Raw genomic sequence first — 18,815 nt, forward strand, 5'->3', positions numbered from 1 at the left:
AGAAACCGAGAAGAAAAGTGACGCTTGTGGTGTTTGCTGACAATCCGACCCTGCTTCGTGTACAAATGCAATGACATTTCGGCAGGGCTATAGGCTACGAAACCTTTCAGACTCGAAAAGGACGAACTGTTTTAAAGAAAAAAGGTTCTTCATTTTTGGTAAAAGTAATAGATAATTTTTTTTTTACGCTAAATATTCCACAGATCGATGTAACTCGTCAAGCAGAATCCGAGAAGAAAAGTGACCGGGGGTGCTGTTTGCTTACAATCCGACCCTGCTTCGTGTACAAATGCAATGCCATTTCGGCACGGCTATAGGCTACGAAACCTTTCGAACTCGAAAAGGCGCTACTAATTTTGAATAGGTACTTCATTTTTGGTAAAAGTAATAGATAATTTTTTTTTACGCTAAATATTCCACAGATCGTTGTAACTCGTCAAGCAGAATCCGAGAAGAAAAGTGACCGGGGGTGCTGTTTGCTTACAATCCGACCCTGCTTCGTGTACAAATGCAATGGCATTTCGGCAGGGCTATAGGCTACGAAACCTTTCGAACTCGAAAAGGCGCTACTAATTTTGAATAGGTACTTAATATTGGGTAAAAGTAATAGATAAGATTGTTTTACATTAAATATTTGACAGATCGATGTAACTCGTCAAGCGGAATCCGAGAAGAAAAATGACGGATGTGCTGTTTGCTGATAGTCCAGAACGGCTTCGTGTACAAATGCATGGCGGGGAGACCAGAAAGTTTTCGAAACTGCGTGAGTGGAAGTCTGCGTTGGACAAATTTTGAAAATATCTGAAGGTTTAACGAATTTTGGAGAATTCGACAGAGCTACAGACTACGAAACCTTTCGAAACGAACACACGTGTCCTGTTGAACTTGAAAAAAGACGAAATTATTTTTAAAAAGGTATATTGTTGCTAAATAATAGATTTTTTTTAATTAAAATATTTGACAGATCATGGTAACTCGTGAAGCAACATCTCAGAATTGAATCGGGGAACGAGGAATCAAAAAAAGGTTAACAATTTGGATCATTTTGGAAGATACATACGCCGCGCTTTTCAAAGCGGACAGACGTGCCCTTGTCCAACTGAAACGAACACACGTGTCCTGTTGAACTTGAAAAAAGACGAAATTATTTTTAAAAAGGTATATTGTTGCTAAATAATAGATTTTTTTTTAATTAAAATATTTGACAGATCATGGTAACTCGTGAAGCAACATCTTAGAATTGAATCGGGGAGTTGTGTATTTGCTGGCAATCCGGGCCTGCTTGGATCATTTTGGAAGATACATACGCCTGCGCTTTTCAAAGCGGACAGACGTGCCCGTGTCCAACTTGACAAAGGCGGAATTATTTTAGGAAAGGTATATTATTTGTAAAAAAAAAATATATACAATTTTTAAGTAACATATTTGACAGACCATGGCAACTAGTAAAGCAGAATCCGAGAATTCAATCGGCGGCTGTATGTTGACTGACAAGAATATAATTGCTGTTAATCCGGCCCTGCTTCTTGTACAAATGCATAGTGGGGAGACATGAACATTTTTCGAAATTGCGGCCCTATCCTCTTGGGATTTTACGTTGGACAAATTCTGAAAACGACCCAGAAATATAATTGGTGAGAAAATAGTTTTTTTTGTTGTGTTAACAGTTAACAATTTTTTTTATTTTGGAAATAAGGGGGTTTCAGTATGTACTGGTAATAGTGAATCAATTTAATGACCTCAGCATCTCTAAACCCCCATCTTGAGACGCGTTAACGATCCGGATCGAGTTACGTCGCGTAATTGTGTCACTTTTTTAATTAAAAAATGAAAGAGATGTACCTACCATACTTTAGAAACCCCCTACTCCCCTTTGGAGGTGATGAAATAAGTTTTGGCATAAAATATAAGTTCCTCGTATTACTTTGATATGATAAGTATAAGTCTTGCCTGTTTTTTTTTTTAAAGGAGGTTCAAACCCGTGCGAGGTGAGGTTTGATATATGAAACAGACCAGTCATGGGGACACGAGATATGGAAAGTTTCAGCGTAGTCGTCGCCAAATCAGGTAAAATTTTGAAAACACATATTTGTGGCAATATAGAACCTCTCTTTTTTTTAACAGGAATATTGAGACTTAGACCAGTATCTTTTTAAGTAGGCATGTGGGGTAAAGAAGACGCAGAAGCTTCAGTCGGGCACCTTCGGTAACGTAGGCGGTTGATATATTTCCACCACTACATATGTTGGATTGGAATTTCCCATTTGATGCTTTGACTGACTAAATGAGGAAACTTGGAGGTAAGCTCTTACGGAATTCTATCGAGATATGTTTAGTAACATATTGGTGCATTACTCTGTCTTCCAGTCAGTTTCACATAAACTTTGCACGTATTATAGAAATGCCACCTACTTTTTTTTGTGTTAATATTATTGAAAGTAGTAGCTGGTAGCTGTAGTCGTAAGCCCAGAGAGTCTCTGTTTTGAACATAATACACAAAATGGGGCGTTCAAAAACAATAGACTGCATGCCTTTTAGAGTCGGCGTAAACTATGGTCATATACCCCTGATCAAATTCAGAACTAGAAAATCGTTGTGTCTCTGCATTAAAAATAATAGTAAAATTTATTGTAGGCACCTAGTAGAGTATCGAAAATTTCCATTTTTAGTGCCAAATTGGTTACTCCAGTAAATTCCAACTGTTCTAATTTTTTTTTAATAATTTATGATGTTAGTGAGTTTCATTGCGATTATTTGTTACTTAAATTTTCTGCGTATTAAACCTTAATTAACAATACGCTATTCGTTAACGCAGGTAGAATTAATGACGCTGACTGACCTGATTTTGTCCAGGGGGGCGTAGTACGGTAGTTTGTACTGTGATGTTTGGTAGTTTGGCAGTGAGCTCTCATTTATGAAACTGGGGAATGTTTCGTTATCTTCAAATCGTAAACACGTATCATTAGAATTATATTTTTAAAATATTGATTAGGACATGTACTAAGTAACTAAATGCTCTAGCGAAAATATTCACACATATTGCGGAAAACGTACAAATTTAAATTAGAGAAAATTAACTATTTTTAGAGGTTGGTTTTTCAAAAAGGTGGGGATTTAGTTAAAGAACAGATAGAGACTAAAGGGAAGCTCTATGAGAAAAATTAGAATTAAAAAGTCGATGTTTTCGTGTCTTAGCGAAAGATGGATTATTATTAAAAATAATACTTGCATTAATTGTTGTCACCATTTGTGAAAAATATGGAAAATATCCTCTAGGTTCGCATACCTTTTTTTTAATTTTTTAAGGTGGCTAACAAAATACACAGACAGAAAAGTTTAGATCCTGTTCGTTAATGTAGCGCATAGAAAAAAATTAGAAAAGAGAACGTTTCGTGTATGGCATACGTAGTTAGTACGGAATATTAATCTGAAGGCTGCAAGACAGTGAAAGAGTGATGCGCTTAAGTATGGTTCAGAGAGGTTATTTGGGCTGTAGAAGTTTTTCTTTGAACAGGGTTCAAATAGCGTCTCCTAGAGCGTTAGCAGAGAAGAGTATTACAGTATTTAATATAAGCGTCCAGATTTCATTATTGTTGAGATTGCATAGAAACACACTTTCATGTAGTAGTCGCAGCAGCTTTAAAGTATATGACTTTTTAGTTAAGATGCCTTTCGAGTTTGCTTTATGGATTGATAGGAAATTAAAGGGTAGATACAGATAAGTTACGAAAAAAAGTATGTACACTATCCTCAAAGATCAGCAATAAATAAAAGAAATTGATGAAATAGTAAAGTTGACTGCAATATCTTAAAATCATCAATAAGATAGATAAATTAATTTTGAAAATATTAAATAATAAAAATAGCAAAGAAAATCAAAATCATCAATAAGATAGATAAATTAATTTTGTAAATATTAAATAATAAAAATAAAATTATAATAGCAAAGAAAGCCTACCACGGCCACATACACATAATATTTTCGACATATGAACTTTTCCCAGATAAATAGTCAAATATTTCACGATACCTTAAAACAGAAGCATGCGGAAATATGTATGAAGTTAACGCACGGTAGATGGCTTAGTAAATTAAAAAGGTATACGGTTTCTAATATCCTACTTTATTAATGAAAATTTTAACCAGCTTTTTGTTTTGCAGATATTATTGGTGGTGCCTGCCAGCTTCCAGTTCCGAGAAAAGAAATCCAACACTTTTCGTCTCTATTTCCCCTGTCCTTTGTGCGCAATAAAAGTACAGTTTGTACCCGCGAGGGTACACATTCGCAGAATTATATGTTTTTAAAATAAATGTTTTGGTCAATATTCACTAGGTGGGGTTACCTTATTAAAGAAAATCTTATTCCAAGAGGGGACACTAGTTTACATTCGAACCGCTAGGGGGTGCAGATGGTCACGCGAACAATATGAACAAGTCTCATTGACGCCATTGCTTTTCTTAGGGGTGGGAAAATATCTGGGCTCTGATTGGCTTCGCCGCCATCGCAAACTAGAGGTGGGGAGATTGATTAAACCGCATTTCTGGTTGCTTATCCAATGGGGACCAGTTTCAAGGGATTATGGGTAAAGGCGGAGGAGCTAGAGAGTCGTGGGGAAGGGGGATACGCCCACAAAAGGGAGAGGAGTGGGGGAAGCCTATATTATACTTAATCACTACTGAAAAGACTCCTCCTGTTTTTCTGAACGGCGTGCGGACAATGTTCTGAAAGCAGAAAACCATATCAAAGTCGTATAGGAGCATCTGGAAAACCCAATGAACCCATAAGGTTCCTAACGAAAGAGTCTTACGACTAAGAAAAATAAACTCATCAGCTGTTGCCGAACACACTCATGAAACCGGGCATGAAATTTTATTCGATAAACTAAAATTCTTGCATGTAATCAGTTCTTCTACCAACGAAAAATCTATAGTCTATAGAAATCTATAAACAATCTTACCCGCGACTCAGGTCTCTACCTGTCACCAATATGGGAATCAATCATCCGAGACGATGATTATGCCCCTCATTTAGCTCCGGTCCCCGTAAAACAATATATAAGCAGGTACAGAGTAAAATACGAGCCAGTTTCAGTCCAGCTTTGAAGAAGCCGACTGAATGATTGGCGAAACGGAAGTTTGACTCGCATGGAAGGTTTGAAAACAATAGAGTAGGAAGGTCTAATGAAATTTTTGAAGATATTGAATACTATTTATCTTAAAATCTAACGCAACGGTTCAAACAAGATTGCTTTCGAAAAATCGTCACTGGGCGTGGCAAGTTCATGCACCCTGTATAAAATGTTCTTCACATCTCGTCGAACTTTAAAGTTACAGCAAACATGGGTAAATATTAAAATTTGTACAAATAATAACGTTGTCGAATGATATTCGTATGATTGATACGTATAATTGACGAACCTGAAACTCTCTCACGACACGCTTTACAATATTGTTCAAATAAAATTTTCTCAATTTTAACGGTTTTTCATTTATCGCCAATTATCTACCCACAAGCGGAAATTGTTAGGATATTTTAGATTTTTTGCCCATAAACGACACACCCTGTATATGATACAATCATTGTTCGAAGTAGCGAAGAGGAAAGCCTTCGATTTTCCACCGTCCTGGTTCAAGAATTTTTTGAAAATAGTAAATGGTTTTCGAGAAAATAAGTTTTCCCTGAAACCATGCAGTGCGCTGTTATAATCAATGACGTCATGGCGTCTTGACAGCCCCCGAAATAGCGATTTCAATATGGATTTTTTCAAATATCCCGAGCAGCGTATGTGATAGACGAAAAGCACAAATACAAAAATTGTAGCTCTTGATGCAGCCTATGACACCGTTCTTCTTAGACGTAGATGTTAGACCCGGAGACCTTCTAGATAGTTTCGACATCGTGTCCTTATTTACCAACATACCGGTGGACGAAGCATTGGACATCATCATCATACCAATAGATACCATGGACTTAACTAGACACTGCCTTAAAAACACATATGTTATCTACAATGACAAAAGGTACAAACAAATAGAAGGAGCACCGATGGGATCACCTTTATCCCCTGTAATAGCCAATCTCTTTATGATAGCTCTGGAAAAACGAGCAATAGAGACAGCGGATTACAAATCAAAACTATGGCTACGATATGTAGACGACACTTTCACCATCTGGAACCACGGGATAGAACAACTACACAGATTCCTACAACACCTAAACGAAGTTCATCCGAAGATCAAATTTACAATGGAAACCGAAGAAAATAGCCAACTGCCGTTCCTAGACGTTACGATAATAAAAAAGGAGACCGGACACTTAGACCACACAGTATACAGGAAGCCGACTCACACCAACCGTTACCAGAACGCCAATTCACATCACCATCCGGCACAATTACAATCAGTGATCACGACATTGATCACAAGATCAGAAACACTGGCAGGCGGCCTTGAGACAGAATGGCTTCTCCGAGTACAATATAAAGAAAACTCCTATAGCCTATAGCCAAAGCTCTCCTACCTTATGTCAAAGGAACAACAGACAAAATAAGCAGAGTCCTTAAGAAAAACAAAATAGCAACAATCTTTAATTCAGACAAGAAAATTGCCAATGTAATTCCATCAGCAAAAACAAAAATCCCACTGGAGGACCAAGGAGTGTATGAAATACCCTGCAAGGACTGTGACAAGAGCTACATTGGCCAGACAAACAGAAGGATACAGGTACGAAGAGACCAGAAGACGAAAGAACTTCCTCAATAGCCCACCATGTAAGGAATACTGGACACACAATAGACTTTAACAACACAAGGACAATTGCTAGAGAGGAACACAAATATAAAAGAATAGTCAGGGAAGCTATCGAAATAGAAAAACACCAAAATAACCTAAACACACGTTGCGTATCGTAACGATTACCAACAGCTTGGAAACCGATTATAAAACCAACAACAAGAAAGAGGGCAGCCCCAACTCCACCTCGTCGCTCAGGCAACGATAACGCCCTACCGCCAACCACAAGGAGCCGTACCCGTGCGCAGCCAACCAGCACAAACCAGTCGGCATATAAAGCAGCGACAAACCAGCCGAGCACCAGTTCAAGCCGAGTTCGGACGAGAAGTATAATAGAATGACCCGACTTGAAAATGGCAAGTGAGATCTCCCAGCCCCCCCATTTTTAATACGTTCCGTCACGGGGCAAAGCTGCATGTATGTGTCAAATATGAAGTCGACCTTGTCGAGATATAAAATTTTTATACTAGCGCAGATACTTTCGAAAATTCGGTTTCATCGATTTTGGAAAATAACAAGACTAATTATGGTACTAATTAAGTAAGAAAGACTTCTAGAAAAAAAGATGATAAAGAACTGAAGAGGCAAAATTTAACGTATGTATCCATATCAGTATAACCCGAGATGTTCAGCCGTTCGTCCAAATACTATCGCGTTAGGTCTTATAAGTCCGGCGACTCTATTCGTTTAAGTTTATATCCATCGAGCTCCCCCGGGACGATATCGGATAATAGAAAATGGATTTACCAAGGGTTTGGGAACCGCCGATTGAAAAATTTCGTTCGTAGACAAATAGTTTCGTTTCTATCATTTTTAATACGACAAATCCGGCGCGATTGAAAAGGGGTTTTCCATTAAATGGCCTCGAAATCCCACAACCGCGGGGACGGTTTTCGGTTTTCATCCGGCGAGTAAAGACTTTTTTAATTGCTGTTACCAATCTTCGAGTTTCAGAGCTTTATCGCCGCCCGCATCTGCGCCGCTTTACCTTCGTTATAATCGTCTCGATTTTCTATAGCTGGAATATAGCAATTTACTTCAAATCTGAAGACGTTCCTTCTGAACTTAAAGTAAAGTACAGAAACCAATCATAACACAAGGAAAACAATTTCATTTTCAATTATGAGCATGAGCTCCAAAATTTCCAGAATGCACATAAAATGTCTTTTCAGAGTGACAATCAAATAGAGTTTGCAAATGATCCATGACACAGCAACTCAAAGAATTCAACGTTAAAACACATTTAAAAATGCAACCAACCAGAACCGCTCCGCTTACACTCAGAACCAAAAACCTTTTTACAAATTAATTGTACTGCTCTACAATGTATAATTTCGTTAGTTTTGAGAAACGGTTTACGTTTTCAGTCTTATTATTGCTCCGCGATTAATTATATAATTGACCAAATGACAAATGTACAACACAGTTTTCTCAAGAATTAAGTTCAATAAATTATTATACAGACTACCCCCACGCACTTCCATACCTCAAAATCGATTCAACCAAGGCCCGGTACAAAGAAACCAACACCTTTACACTAAGCACCTGCGTAAATCATATGTGGCTGAAGTTAGATTTGGATTTGGATTCGGATTTGCGAATATTACAGTGGACCAATTCGTTATTTCCAGTAATTAATAAAATGTATTCCTGTGGAACTGGCGAGAAATTAAGCACGGAAATAATGTAAGGGAACTCCCAAAAGCCATATTCAATGTCGCTATACAGAAAATAACACCTTTTCGCTTGTATCATAGCAATTTAACTAATATTTCGCAATCTTGAAAAAACTTGAAAATGTCCCAGATGTTCAACCAGACCATTGGAGCTTCAAAATAATGTATTACTCAACCACCTTGAAACTATCGGCAATATATAAAACTACCCTCAATTATGAAGTACCAAAAAGTTCGTTATATTTATTTCGCAATCTCAAAAAATTCTGACGTTGTCCCAGATATTTAATTAGGCCATTCAAGAGCTTCAAAATGATGTACTACTCAACCACCTTAAAGCGATCGGGAAGATATAAAACTACCCCCAATAATGAAATAACCAAATATTCGTTTTATTTATTACGGAATCTCAAAAAAAAACTGATGTCCCAGATATTGAATTAGGCCATTGAAAAGTCACTTGGGAGAGCTTCGAAATGAATCTATCACCTTGAAACGGTCGGGCAGATATAAAACTGCCCCCTAAAATTCGCCATTATCAAAGTAGAGATTTTAGCGATATTCAGGAAATTTTCTAAATTTTATTTGTGCTTTTCATTCTTATATTTATTGGGCCCTTAATTAAAAGTTGTCTGGGACGACATTTTCGCACTAATTTGAGCTTTCGGGATTAATAACAATTGCATATTATGTTTCATTATTAAATATTTCCAGTATAGGGAACGCTAATATTCTTCAGGGCACTACATTCTGTACGTGATGACGTTTAGAGAAACAGGATGTCCCCTTTAAAGAAAAAACAATTTGAATCGTTTCCGGATTAGGAGCAACAGTTATCATGCTGGTTGTACATTTTTTTTCAAATAATTCAGAAGCAAAAAGAGACAGGCATATACACCTTTTGAAAATTAACCATAGCAATAAAACCTGATAAAATTCACAGGGTGTGCAACTTAACATTTTAAATATGACAACCATTTGAAAACGAATGGTAGGGCACCTCATAGTCAGGGGTAGTTTCATATCTCTCCGACCGCTTCAAGGTGGTTGAGTAGTACATCATTTTGAAGCTGTCCTAGGTGGTTCTTCAATGGTCTAATTCAATATCTGGGACAAAATCAGCTTTTTTTGAGATTCCGAAATAAATAAAACGAACATTTGGTTATTTCATAATTGGATGTAGTTTTATACTTTCCCGACCGTTTCAAGGTGATTGAGTAGTACATCATTTTGAAGCTTTTCTAAGCGGTTCTTCAATGGTCTAATTCAATGTCTGACACAACGTCAGCTTTTTTTAGGATTCCGAAATAAATAAAACGAACATTTGGTTATTTCATTATTGGGGGTAGTTTCAAGGTGGCTGAGTAGTACATCATTTTGAAGCTCTCTTAAGTGACTCTTTAATGGTATAATTCAATATCTGGGACAACGTCAGATTTTTTTCAGATTGCGAAATAAATATAACGAATTATTTGGGGTGATGCGAGCGGAAAAGGGGTTATTTTCTGTATAACAACATTGAAGATGGTCTTTGGGAGTTCCCTTACAATATTTTCTCGCTTAGTTTCCCGGAATTTCCACAGGAATACGTTTTTTAAATTAAAGTAAATAACGAACTGGTTCACCGCAATATTCGCAAATCCGAATCCAAATCTAACTTCAGCTACATGTAAATCATATAGCTACTAGAGATATAGAGGCCCTGCCGATACCGATAATACAGGAACTTATGAAGCAACTATGAAAAAAAAATTTAATCTCTCAATTTTAACATGACAACATGACCGCTGGCAAATACCTGAACTAATGTAATATTCTTTCCCTTCTACATTTAATTCAGTTAGAGACTTAATATACAGGTTAAAGATTATGGCCCTGTGGAATTCCAAGTTTTATAATACAAGGAAGACTCAGGGTGTCATGTATTTTTACCATTTGTTGATCACCGCCGAAGACTGGATATCGGTTTGGTATCGGGTGTACCCAAGTTTGGGTTAGTTTATTGTATTTCGGTATCATATCTGAGGCCAATGAATTAACCAAAACTAACCAAGTAAGCTCGGTTAGACCGCAACGAAGAATGTTCATGTACAGAGATGAGAAAGAGCTTAGCTGGGCATTTAATCCGAAACTAAAATCTCTAATAACGTCACCGCAGTTAACCACGTTATCATTTTACATACAAATGTGTCATTTTTACTTTTTTATTCTATTATAATACAGTAAGCTGACGAAAAACTTGAGGGTACGTGACCCCTCCACACCTATTATTTCTACCACCCCTGATGACCCAGACTATTGATTTTCATTTTCCATCTGCCAGAATATTCGCGAAATTGTCGTTCTGACCGAAAAAGTCGTTTAAACAAATTGGCCCGATATTACAGTACATTAAAAAAATATTAATTTGTTTTACTGTCGCCGGCAGGCCCGATTCCAATAACATTTTCCGTTTGCATTTGATAAATTTATTGGTTGCCTATCAACAATTTGTGTGGCCGTTTGGCTTGTCACGCTCAGGCTCGATTATTTTTATAGTTAATTGGAAACCCTGTTCCAATTAAACAAATATAAAAAAAGGTAATGCCACCACTCCCCACCCCACCAACGTTTCCTGCGTTTCGAGGTATTTGGACCGCTGGAATCGATTAAAAAATGTAATTGATTTCGGACTTTTTTTTTTTCAATGGAGTTGGCTTTGAAAAATTTGTCGTGCATTTGATAGAGACGCGCGTATCTCCCTCATGTCCCCCATGAAATTTGAAACAGTAATTAAACGGTTTAAATAAATTTGCAATACGAAATATATGACAATGGCCAGTCGACGTGCTGCATCTTCTCTTCACCAAAAAACATATTTATACACATAAAACAAATGGGGTCACCGTTCATTGCAATTAACTTTTGAAACGCCTGCTTGGATAATAAACTTTTCAAATTACATTTTTATGTAAATTTGTTTGTAATAGATATAAGATATAAAGGCAATTTAATATTCTTTGATTAAAACTAAACACAACTGTATTTTAAAATTTCAACTAATGATAAAATTATTATACAGTAAATACTCTGTTAGTGACCTCTCATAAAGCTACTGCTCATACATGTTGACCATTTTTGCATTCCCCACCTTAAAAACTAGCCTTAGCTTTTCTAAACTTTAGTCGCATTTTAAATCGTCGAGTAACATTAAATTCTCAATTAAAATAATATTTTCAATATGGCGGCACAAAGAAAACGCCTCTCTTAAAAAAAAAAAGTGGATATAATCAATGAAAGTTAAAAATGTCGTTTGCGCACTAAGAAGTTGGTGGACAAGTTTAATATGGAGAGACCCAAGTCCTCGCGTTGTTACGAATGAAAAAAGAAGTTAAAAAATTGTACCGAGAAGGTAGCTATTGTGATCAAAAAGAAAGTTTCCTAAAAGCGAAGAACCTGCTGCTAAGCAGTACATAACCAATTGTACCAAATAAAACGATCCACTAAACGGTCTGGAAACCTATAGGAGATACGAAAAAAAGTTTCGTACAGTAGTTTTGTGGATTCTCCTGAAGATTTCGGATATAATAATTTTGTTGATACATGGTGTGACAAAGGTATCCGCCCACATCAACTTCGTTATTTTAAATGGAACACCCTGGAATCTTTGGTTAAAATAAAGGTCACTTTCTTAAGAAATTCCTATTCGAATTTTGCATAGCTTAGGCAGAAACTAAGGTTATGTTTTTTTTTTTCATATTTTGATTGCGCCATATAAAATTGTATTGTTACGCTACTGATAAAGGTATTGCAACCAAAATTTAACCACAGACTAAGGAGATGATGCACTACACATTCGGTTTGATAGATGAGCCTTAGCTTATAAAGGGTGTCCCAAATAGGTGGTGCGGTTTTGGCGAATTCAGTTTACAAAATCTCAAGATTTTCAAGTGGAACACACTATATTTATTATATACTCTAACTCTAATACTGTCGTCGTAGCCATATCTTAATAAGAACGACACTTTGAGGCATGTCTTCAAAAGTTTGGTTAGTTTATTTTGATACAAATAAAACAACTAAATTAAATTAACACCCTTATCCTGGTATCGCACTATATTGTGGTAAAAACTTGGTAATGACTTTTTTCGACATCTTATTTTGCCGTATATTTGCTTTAAAAAAGCTAACAAAAAATGTAATTGCCTAAAATAGACATCTTATTAAATATCTGAAACATTTAGCAATTTTGGATAAAGCCAACAACTAAAATTTAAAATTAGTAAAGTAAAAAATTTTTCTAATATTGCTCAATTTTAAATATTTTCAATATCATTGTAGGCTATTTAAAAGAAAACCTTTTGATAAGTAGCGAATGTTACAGGCCAAGTACGTCACTTTTGTCTTTTTCAAAACAAAAAATACGCCAAAATAAGGTATCAAAGTGTTTCGCGTAATTACGCAAACTTTCTTAATGACACTGTAGAATGTGAGACAATCCAGGATCGTCATGTTATGAACATGTTTGTATAAACGGCAACGGGCTACAAACAAACATTCGTTGAACGGACTATAACTTTCCCTCGGCCCGAAAACATTAATATTCAAAAAGAACGGCCGGAAAGAGCCGATTCCGTTCGGAATCCGCTATCATGTTGCCGTGATAAATGTCTCTTTTGATTAGATGGCGTCAGAAATGCGAGAAGGCCCCTTTGTTTTCCCTTTGGTGTCTGGCAATTTGTCATTTTTGAAAGCGCAGTTATTTTCGTCGACGCACAGCGGCGATCTGGAACGAGCTTTATTCATTTGTTTAAAAAAAAGGCGTCGCATTGGCACTGTTTTCGATCAAAGGAAACCAAGGGGCATCCGATTCAATTTTATATCGATGAGGCAATATTACTATCATTATTGATGGCGACTTAAGCAAGACACATTTCAGTCCATATCCAGCGTAACAAAAAACGAATATATTTTTTTAAAGTAGCTGTCAGAAGAGTGTAATAATATTATATAAACGTATAAGGTACACAATATTAAATCCGGGATTGCAGGATTTCAAAATCACGTCATGAAAGAGAAGAAAAATGTTTTCAGAATAAACTAAAACTAACAACTAAAGAAATAAATATTTCACCTTTGTCGCACTGCATAAAAAAATTAAGTATCTACGGCTACGTTAGAAACTGGGTCAGAACTATATTTTCCTTCTTGGGTTATACATCGTTTCTTCGAAAGTGATTAAAAAAAAATACATTTTTTTCTCATTGTTAAATTTAGGATGCAATGCACATGTTTGAAACAACTTATATGATAAAAAATGGTGTTTTCGACTTACAGATGTCCATATTTCATTTTACCTATGTAGCAATTTTTTTAAAAACAGTATAAATTTTTTTAACCCCAAGAAATTTTATCAGAGTTATTATTTCTTTGAACTTAGCTCCCAATAGATAAATAAATTGGTGAATTTACCGACTTTTATTGGATGTCTATACAACAATTAGTTTCTATTTAATACAATCTAATCGTGATCTTTTTGTAATTCTCTTCCGGGTCCTTTTTTCACGTATTTCTTTAATATGTATTTGATCAAGGTTACCACAAACATCCAAGACATTACGTAAATCGATACGGCCATGAAAATAAAATCCCAATCGTTTTTCGGCTGGGTAAGAATAACTTTTAAGAAATACGTCCCCAATAGGATACGAACAATGACAAACACGATAAAAAAGGTCACTTCTGTCGACACGAATATCGGCGTAAATTGCATCCCTTCGGAACGCAAGAACCACCTCGCTTGTTGAAATGGATTGGTGATTTCCATACTTCCGAGAGCGCAAGATGCCTGAGCCCCAGAATAACCTTTGTAGCTGATTTTCGCCAGCGCGTAAACGCAGTAGGCATGGTGGCATACCATTAACTTGTCTATAAGGCAAATTTAACTGATTTAGCCGCCCGTTCTTTAAGGGACTTTAACACTAACCCCTTCTATCGTTATGCCACGTCCAAATCAGATCGTGTGCAAAATATCCGAAACTAAACGCCAAGATGAAAGATTGCATGTAAGTCGTCTTCCATTCGGGATGGTCGAAGGGCCAGTCCACCAAGAAACACTGATTTATACCGAGGAACGCAGATACAAGCCCGTGGACGGCCGACGAGATTCTTGCGGAATATTCCGGAATTTTATTCGGGAGCAGGAATCTGCACAGGATGTAAAAAAGTCTCCAGAACAGCATGCTGCTGAGCATAATGATCGGAGATTCATAATTAATGTGGCCTTCTTTTAAATATAAATTGTTTTGTGTCTCTTGCAAGACCATTCAGTCATTTGTCAGAAAATGACACTTTTTCCAACTTTGCCAAAAAACGTCAGAACAAACCTCACATTACAAGCACCTTTTATCTTGGCACAGACCATATTAACTCAGAAAATATTTAATACAACATATAAATTTAAATTTAAAAAATTCCTTAAAATACTCTTATGCAAGATACGTCCTGCCATCTAGTAAGCGCTAGCTAAACTAACAAGAACCGTCGTTTGTGCAGGAAACAGTTATTTTTAATAAAACGCCACAAAGTATTGATGGCCTCAAGGCTTTTTGAATTTTTTTCAGTGCTTTCATTTAAGTTTCTTAAGCTTGTCATATTTCATAGTCGGGTAAGTTAAAATAGACTCATCTCTTTTAAATAAAAAATGAATGGATAGTTTGGTGGACACTATCACAGATTTAAAATAAAAATCTGGAAATGGATGTATATTTTTCTCTGCTTCCTGCGTTTTATAACCATGCATTTTAAAGGTTCATTTATATCATATAAAAAAATACATTTAACGAAACAAGATCAAGATACAAAATTTATTTATACATATACAACATTTTCACTCTATTTCGTTCCATTCGTTACAGTTGCCATTCCAATTTGAGAAAAGTAAAGAAAACTAAGTAACATGGTCCCCGTCACTATTAAGTCTCTTTTGGCCCCTTTTTAAAACCTGCCTCACATTTACATTTATACGTGAATGTGTTAAGTAGTCACCAAATGGTTTCCAAAGTTCTTCACTTTTGCAGATTTTGACGGTGTCTTTGTAATCTACAGGGCAACATACTTCATTTTGAGTAAGTGCATCCCAAAACCTCGAATCCATTTGTAAAATTTTTGGAACGCCATGATAGCACAGCCTTGACTCTTTGCTCATAACAATAATATCTCCACTGCGTAAAAATATTGGTAAAGCAATTTCGTCTTTAGTTTTACCACCGATCAAAAATATTGCAGTCTGTCCAAAACTATAAAAAAAGGACTAAATAATTGGTAAAAGCAAATAATTAGCCAATATACCTAAAGGAAAATAAAGGGGCCTCTAAATTGAGTTCTGAATGATCAGTATGACCAGACAATGTGGAGTCCATATGATAAAAATTTACTATGGCTGCCTCAGCTACAAAATTTGTGTATCCCAGAACACCTGCTACAAAGTGGACCATTTCTGCTAGATCTTTTGGAAACTCCCCCTTTTTATCTTCAGAATAAATCTGCAATACAATAATAGAATATTTTCCCTTTCACAGAACAAAAAATATACTTTGGTATCCCAGTTGTGATGGTAACCTAAAGTCACCCATCTCAATTTATTTAATAAAAGAACATTATTATTATTTTGGCACATTTCCCACCAATCTTTATTATCAGGTATGATTTTAGAGTCTATGTTCAGTTTGTTAGGCTTTTTGGAATAATCATTTAAACACCTGACAGTCCAATATCTCTGGCCCATGGATGTAAAAGGATTCTTAATAAAAAGTAGACCTGAAAATTATGAAGTCAAATATATTCAAGTTTAGAACGTTTAGGAACAAATTTACCTGGTCTGTCTACAATCTCATAAATTTCCCAAGTTTTAACGGGTTTAAACCCAAAAAAAGTCTTTAAAGCTTCTTCTTGGATATTGATTCTCCCAAACTGTTAAACATTTCTCAGAGGTTATTGCCTTCATTTGTTTAGTCAAATAGTGTTCTACATACCTTACTATTGCCCAGAGGCGGTATTTTGTTCAAGTCTAAAACCTTAGTCAAATCTGGAGTTGGGTTTTTTGATTTGTAATATTTGAAGCTATCTTTAAACATATTAAACCTGGGATTATTTTAGAAAAAAAATAATACCAAAAAAACAAACTAATTGAGGTTAGGAACGAGAAATAGAATAAATGTCAAAAATGTCATATATATTAACCTAAGCTTAAAGTCAACCTTGATAAAATCATTTATTAGGAACCATTTGTTTGTTGGCTATTCTCCACCAAGATTTAAAATGTACCTATTCTCACCGACTTTTTGTTGCTAATAAAAATATTTTAATGTGGGTTTAACATATCCTCTTAAAAAATTTGCACTTCTTTATTTTTAGTCATGCGTTTATGAAGTGTCAAAATTTGTCAGCTGACTTGAGTCTCGTGAAAAGTATTTGATCTTTATGATTGTGTGAAAAAGGGCGGAAATGTCTGCTCGGGATAGATTACCGATTTTCCCGTCTAGAGGGTGAGTATATTAATTTGACCGTTATAAATTGATCATTATTTTATTGTGTTCGAATTTAACTTCATCTTAGGGCTCAAATGTTGATGAAGGGTAGGCTAAAAGGGGCTCAACAAGGACACAATCTTTTAAAGAAAAAAGCCGATGCGTTACAAATGAGGTTCCGCATGATCTTAAGCAAAATCATTGAGGTTCGACTTTAGATTTATTTCTTTTTGTATTTTAAATTAAAGAGTTATTTTTATTTTAGACCAAAACATTGATGGGTATGGTAATGAAGGAGGCAGCATTTTCTCTGGCAGAAGCCAAATTTACCACTGGCGATTTCAACCAAGTGGTTTTGCAAAATGTAACAAAAGCTCAAATGAAAGTGAGAACTAAAAAAGACAATGTTGCTGGTAAAAGTGATTCTACCAGAGGTGATAGTAATTTTACTCACCGAGAATTTTTTTAGGTGTCACTTTACCAGTATTTGAGTGCTACCAGGATGGCACAGATACTTATGAATTAGCTGGTCTGGCCAGAGGTGGACAACAGCTTGCCAAGTTGAAGAAAAACTATCAGAATGCTGTTAAACTTTTGGTAGAATTGGCGTCCTTGCAAACATCATTTGTCACACTGGACGAAGTCATCAAAATTACAAATAGACGAGTTAACGCCATTGAACATGGTAAGCTAAAGAATATTGCGTAGTACATTAGAATATTTGTTAATGATTGTGTTGATTTTATTAAAAGTTAATCCTTCTAGTAATCATTCCAAAAATTGAAAACACTTTGATGTACATTATTTCTGAGCTGGACGAAATTGAAAGAGAAGAGTTTTATCGCTTGAAGAAAATCCAGGACAAGAAGAAGGCCAACAAGGCCAGAGTTGAGAAGGCTAGAGCAGAACTCATCGCAGCAGGATTGCTGAAACAGGAGCAAAGCCAAGCGAATAATATTCTCGATGAGGGAGATGAGGATATTCTCTTTTAGAGCTGGTGCCAGGACACCTAAATTGTTAAGAGAACAATTAATATATCTATTATACAGAAAAAAAAATGTTTAGTTTTGGTTTATAAGTATTAACGCAAATGTTTATTTTGTTCACAGGAAATCATGAAAATGAGTCATGAGGTTTAAATAGTTTCGATAAGGGTGTTATTAAAATTGTATTGACAATAGATTTTTGTGTCCAAGCCAAGTATGTAAAACAAAACAATCCTAGCTAATTGGGATATATTTTCATTTTCATTTTATTCCATTTTGAATGATATTGAGTGAGTTTAGCATAATAAAATCACTGTATTGGTTTTAATTGTTGCAAGAAATATAAGTGTTTTATGTTGATCTACATTATTTTATTACATACAAACTGCATCAGATATGTGCGCACCTAGTCAATGGAACACGGAAAAAACACGTCCATACTTTTTTTATGACCTAAATCCACATTGACATAATCATATCATATAATCAGATTCGTGATACAGGTATATCTGGCGTTACACCGTAAACGTAAAACGTGCGTACATTAGATGGCGTTATTCAAAAAATAAGTTTAAAATTAATATTACAACAATGTATAAAGAACTATTGTGGCTACGTTACCAAATCGGGGACAAACAGAAAACTTTACTCAGATCGAAATTCGTAATTTAATCGTGCAACAAAAAAAAATGTGTAACATCAACTGTTCCAAAACAGATGTACAAAACTAAGTAAATAATATACCTACTATTTACGTCAACAATACATCTAGCAGATATTCCGGTTTTTTGTTTCGTCTGTGCAACCGCCACGCGGCTGTCTGTGTGTTTTTGCGGGAATTCCGGGACACTTTC

At 35.7% G+C, this 18,815-nt stretch overlaps 4 protein-coding genes and 1 long non-coding RNA gene across 6 annotated transcripts; 3 read left to right on the forward strand and 2 right to left on the reverse strand.

The window, feature by feature from the left end:
- The first annotated feature begins 1,442 nt into the window (after positions 1-1,442).
- On the forward strand, positions 1,443-2,349 carry LOC132705615 (uncharacterized). Its single transcript, XR_009619472.1, has 3 exons — positions 1,443-1,634; positions 1,969-2,067; positions 2,125-2,349. It is a non-coding gene; the product is annotated as an uncharacterized LOC132705615 (long non-coding RNA).
- Positions 2,350-5,836: 3,487 nt separating this feature from the next.
- Positions 5,837-7,125, forward strand: LOC132705141 (uncharacterized). The gene is made up of 2 exons (XM_060675575.1): positions 5,837-6,472; positions 6,991-7,125. Exons 1-2 carry the CDS (start codon positions 5,837-5,839, stop codon positions 7,123-7,125), a joined length of 771 nt encoding a protein of 256 aa, XP_060531558.1.
- Positions 7,126-13,924: 6,799 nt separating this feature from the next.
- Positions 13,925-14,777, reverse strand: LOC132705537 (TLC domain-containing protein 5-like). The gene is made up of 2 exons (XM_060676167.1): positions 14,434-14,777; positions 13,925-14,375 (listed from the first exon to the last, which is right to left on the reverse strand). The coding sequence occupies exons 1-2, from the start codon at positions 14,771-14,773 to the stop codon at positions 13,969-13,971; spliced, it is 747 nt and encodes a 248-aa protein (XP_060532150.1). The 5' UTR covers positions 14,774-14,777; the 3' UTR covers positions 13,925-13,968.
- Positions 14,778-15,033: 256 nt separating this feature from the next.
- On the forward strand, positions 15,034-18,321 carry LOC132704538 (V-type proton ATPase subunit D-like). Of its 2 annotated transcripts, none has more exons than XM_060674587.1 (6): positions 15,034-15,114; positions 16,863-16,993; positions 17,064-17,181; positions 17,241-17,388; positions 17,445-17,660; positions 17,741-18,321. In XM_060674587.1, exons 2-6 carry the CDS (start codon positions 16,953-16,955, stop codon positions 17,965-17,967), a joined length of 750 nt encoding a protein of 249 aa, XP_060530570.1. In that variant the 5' UTR covers positions 15,034-15,114; positions 16,863-16,952; the 3' UTR covers positions 17,968-18,321. The 2 variants fall into 2 exon arrangements, with proteins under 2 accessions (XP_060530570.1, XP_060530569.1); XM_060674586.1 differs by lacking the exon at positions 15,034-15,114 and adding an exon at positions 15,540-15,574.
- Positions 15,152-16,946, reverse strand: LOC132704537 (nucleic acid dioxygenase ALKBH1). The gene is made up of 5 exons (XM_060674585.1): positions 16,481-16,946; positions 16,322-16,418; positions 16,042-16,265; positions 15,798-15,991; positions 15,152-15,745 (listed from the first exon to the last, which is right to left on the reverse strand). Exons 1-5 carry the CDS (start codon positions 16,580-16,582, stop codon positions 15,397-15,399), a joined length of 966 nt encoding a protein of 321 aa, XP_060530568.1. The 5' UTR covers positions 16,583-16,946; the 3' UTR covers positions 15,152-15,396.
- Positions 18,322-18,815: the final 494 nt, after the last annotated feature.

The sequence above is a fragment of the Cylas formicarius genome, unplaced genomic scaffold (genome assembly GCF_029955315.1).
Source record: "Cylas formicarius isolate icCylForm1 unplaced genomic scaffold, icCylForm1.1 PGA_scaffold_7__23_contigs__length_41026272, whole genome shotgun sequence".
NCBI classification, from domain to species: domain Eukaryota; kingdom Metazoa; phylum Arthropoda; class Insecta; order Coleoptera; family Brentidae; genus Cylas; species Cylas formicarius.

Coding starts and splice junctions, on each gene's coding strand:
- LOC132704537 (XM_060674585.1), bottom strand. CDS start 16,582: ATGTTTAAAGATAGCTTCAAATATTACAAATCAAAAAACCCAACTCCA. Junction 16,419..16,480: donor CGCCTCTGGGCAATAGTAAG/GTATGTAGAACA, acceptor AATGTTTAACAG/TTTGGGAGAATCAATATCCA. Junction 15,746..15,797: donor GCCCCTTTATTTTCCTTTAG/GTATATTGGCTA, acceptor CTTTTTTTATAG/TTTTGGACAGACTGCAATAT.
- LOC132705537 (XM_060676167.1), bottom strand. CDS start 14,773: ATGGTCTTGCAAGAGACACAAAACAATTTATATTTAAAAGAAGGCCAC. Junction 14,376..14,433: donor GTGGCATAACGATAGAAGGG/GTTAGTGTTAAA, acceptor TTTGCCTTATAG/ACAAGTTAATGGTATGCCAC.
- LOC132705141 (XM_060675575.1), top strand. CDS start 5,837: ATGACACCGTTCTTCTTAGACGTAGATGTTAGACCCGGAGACCTTCTA. Junction 6,473..6,990: donor AGACAGAATGGCTTCTCCGA/GTACAATATAAA, acceptor CTCGTCGCTCAG/GCAACGATAACGCCCTACCG.
- LOC132704538 (XM_060674587.1), top strand. CDS start 16,953: ATGTCTGCTCGGGATAGATTACCGATTTTCCCGTCTAGAGG. Junction 17,182..17,240: donor TCTTAAGCAAAATCATTGAG/GTTCGACTTTAG, acceptor TTTTTATTTTAG/ACCAAAACATTGATGGGTAT. Junction 17,389..17,444: donor TAAAAAAGACAATGTTGCTG/GTAAAAGTGATT, acceptor GAATTTTTTTAG/GTGTCACTTTACCAGTATTT.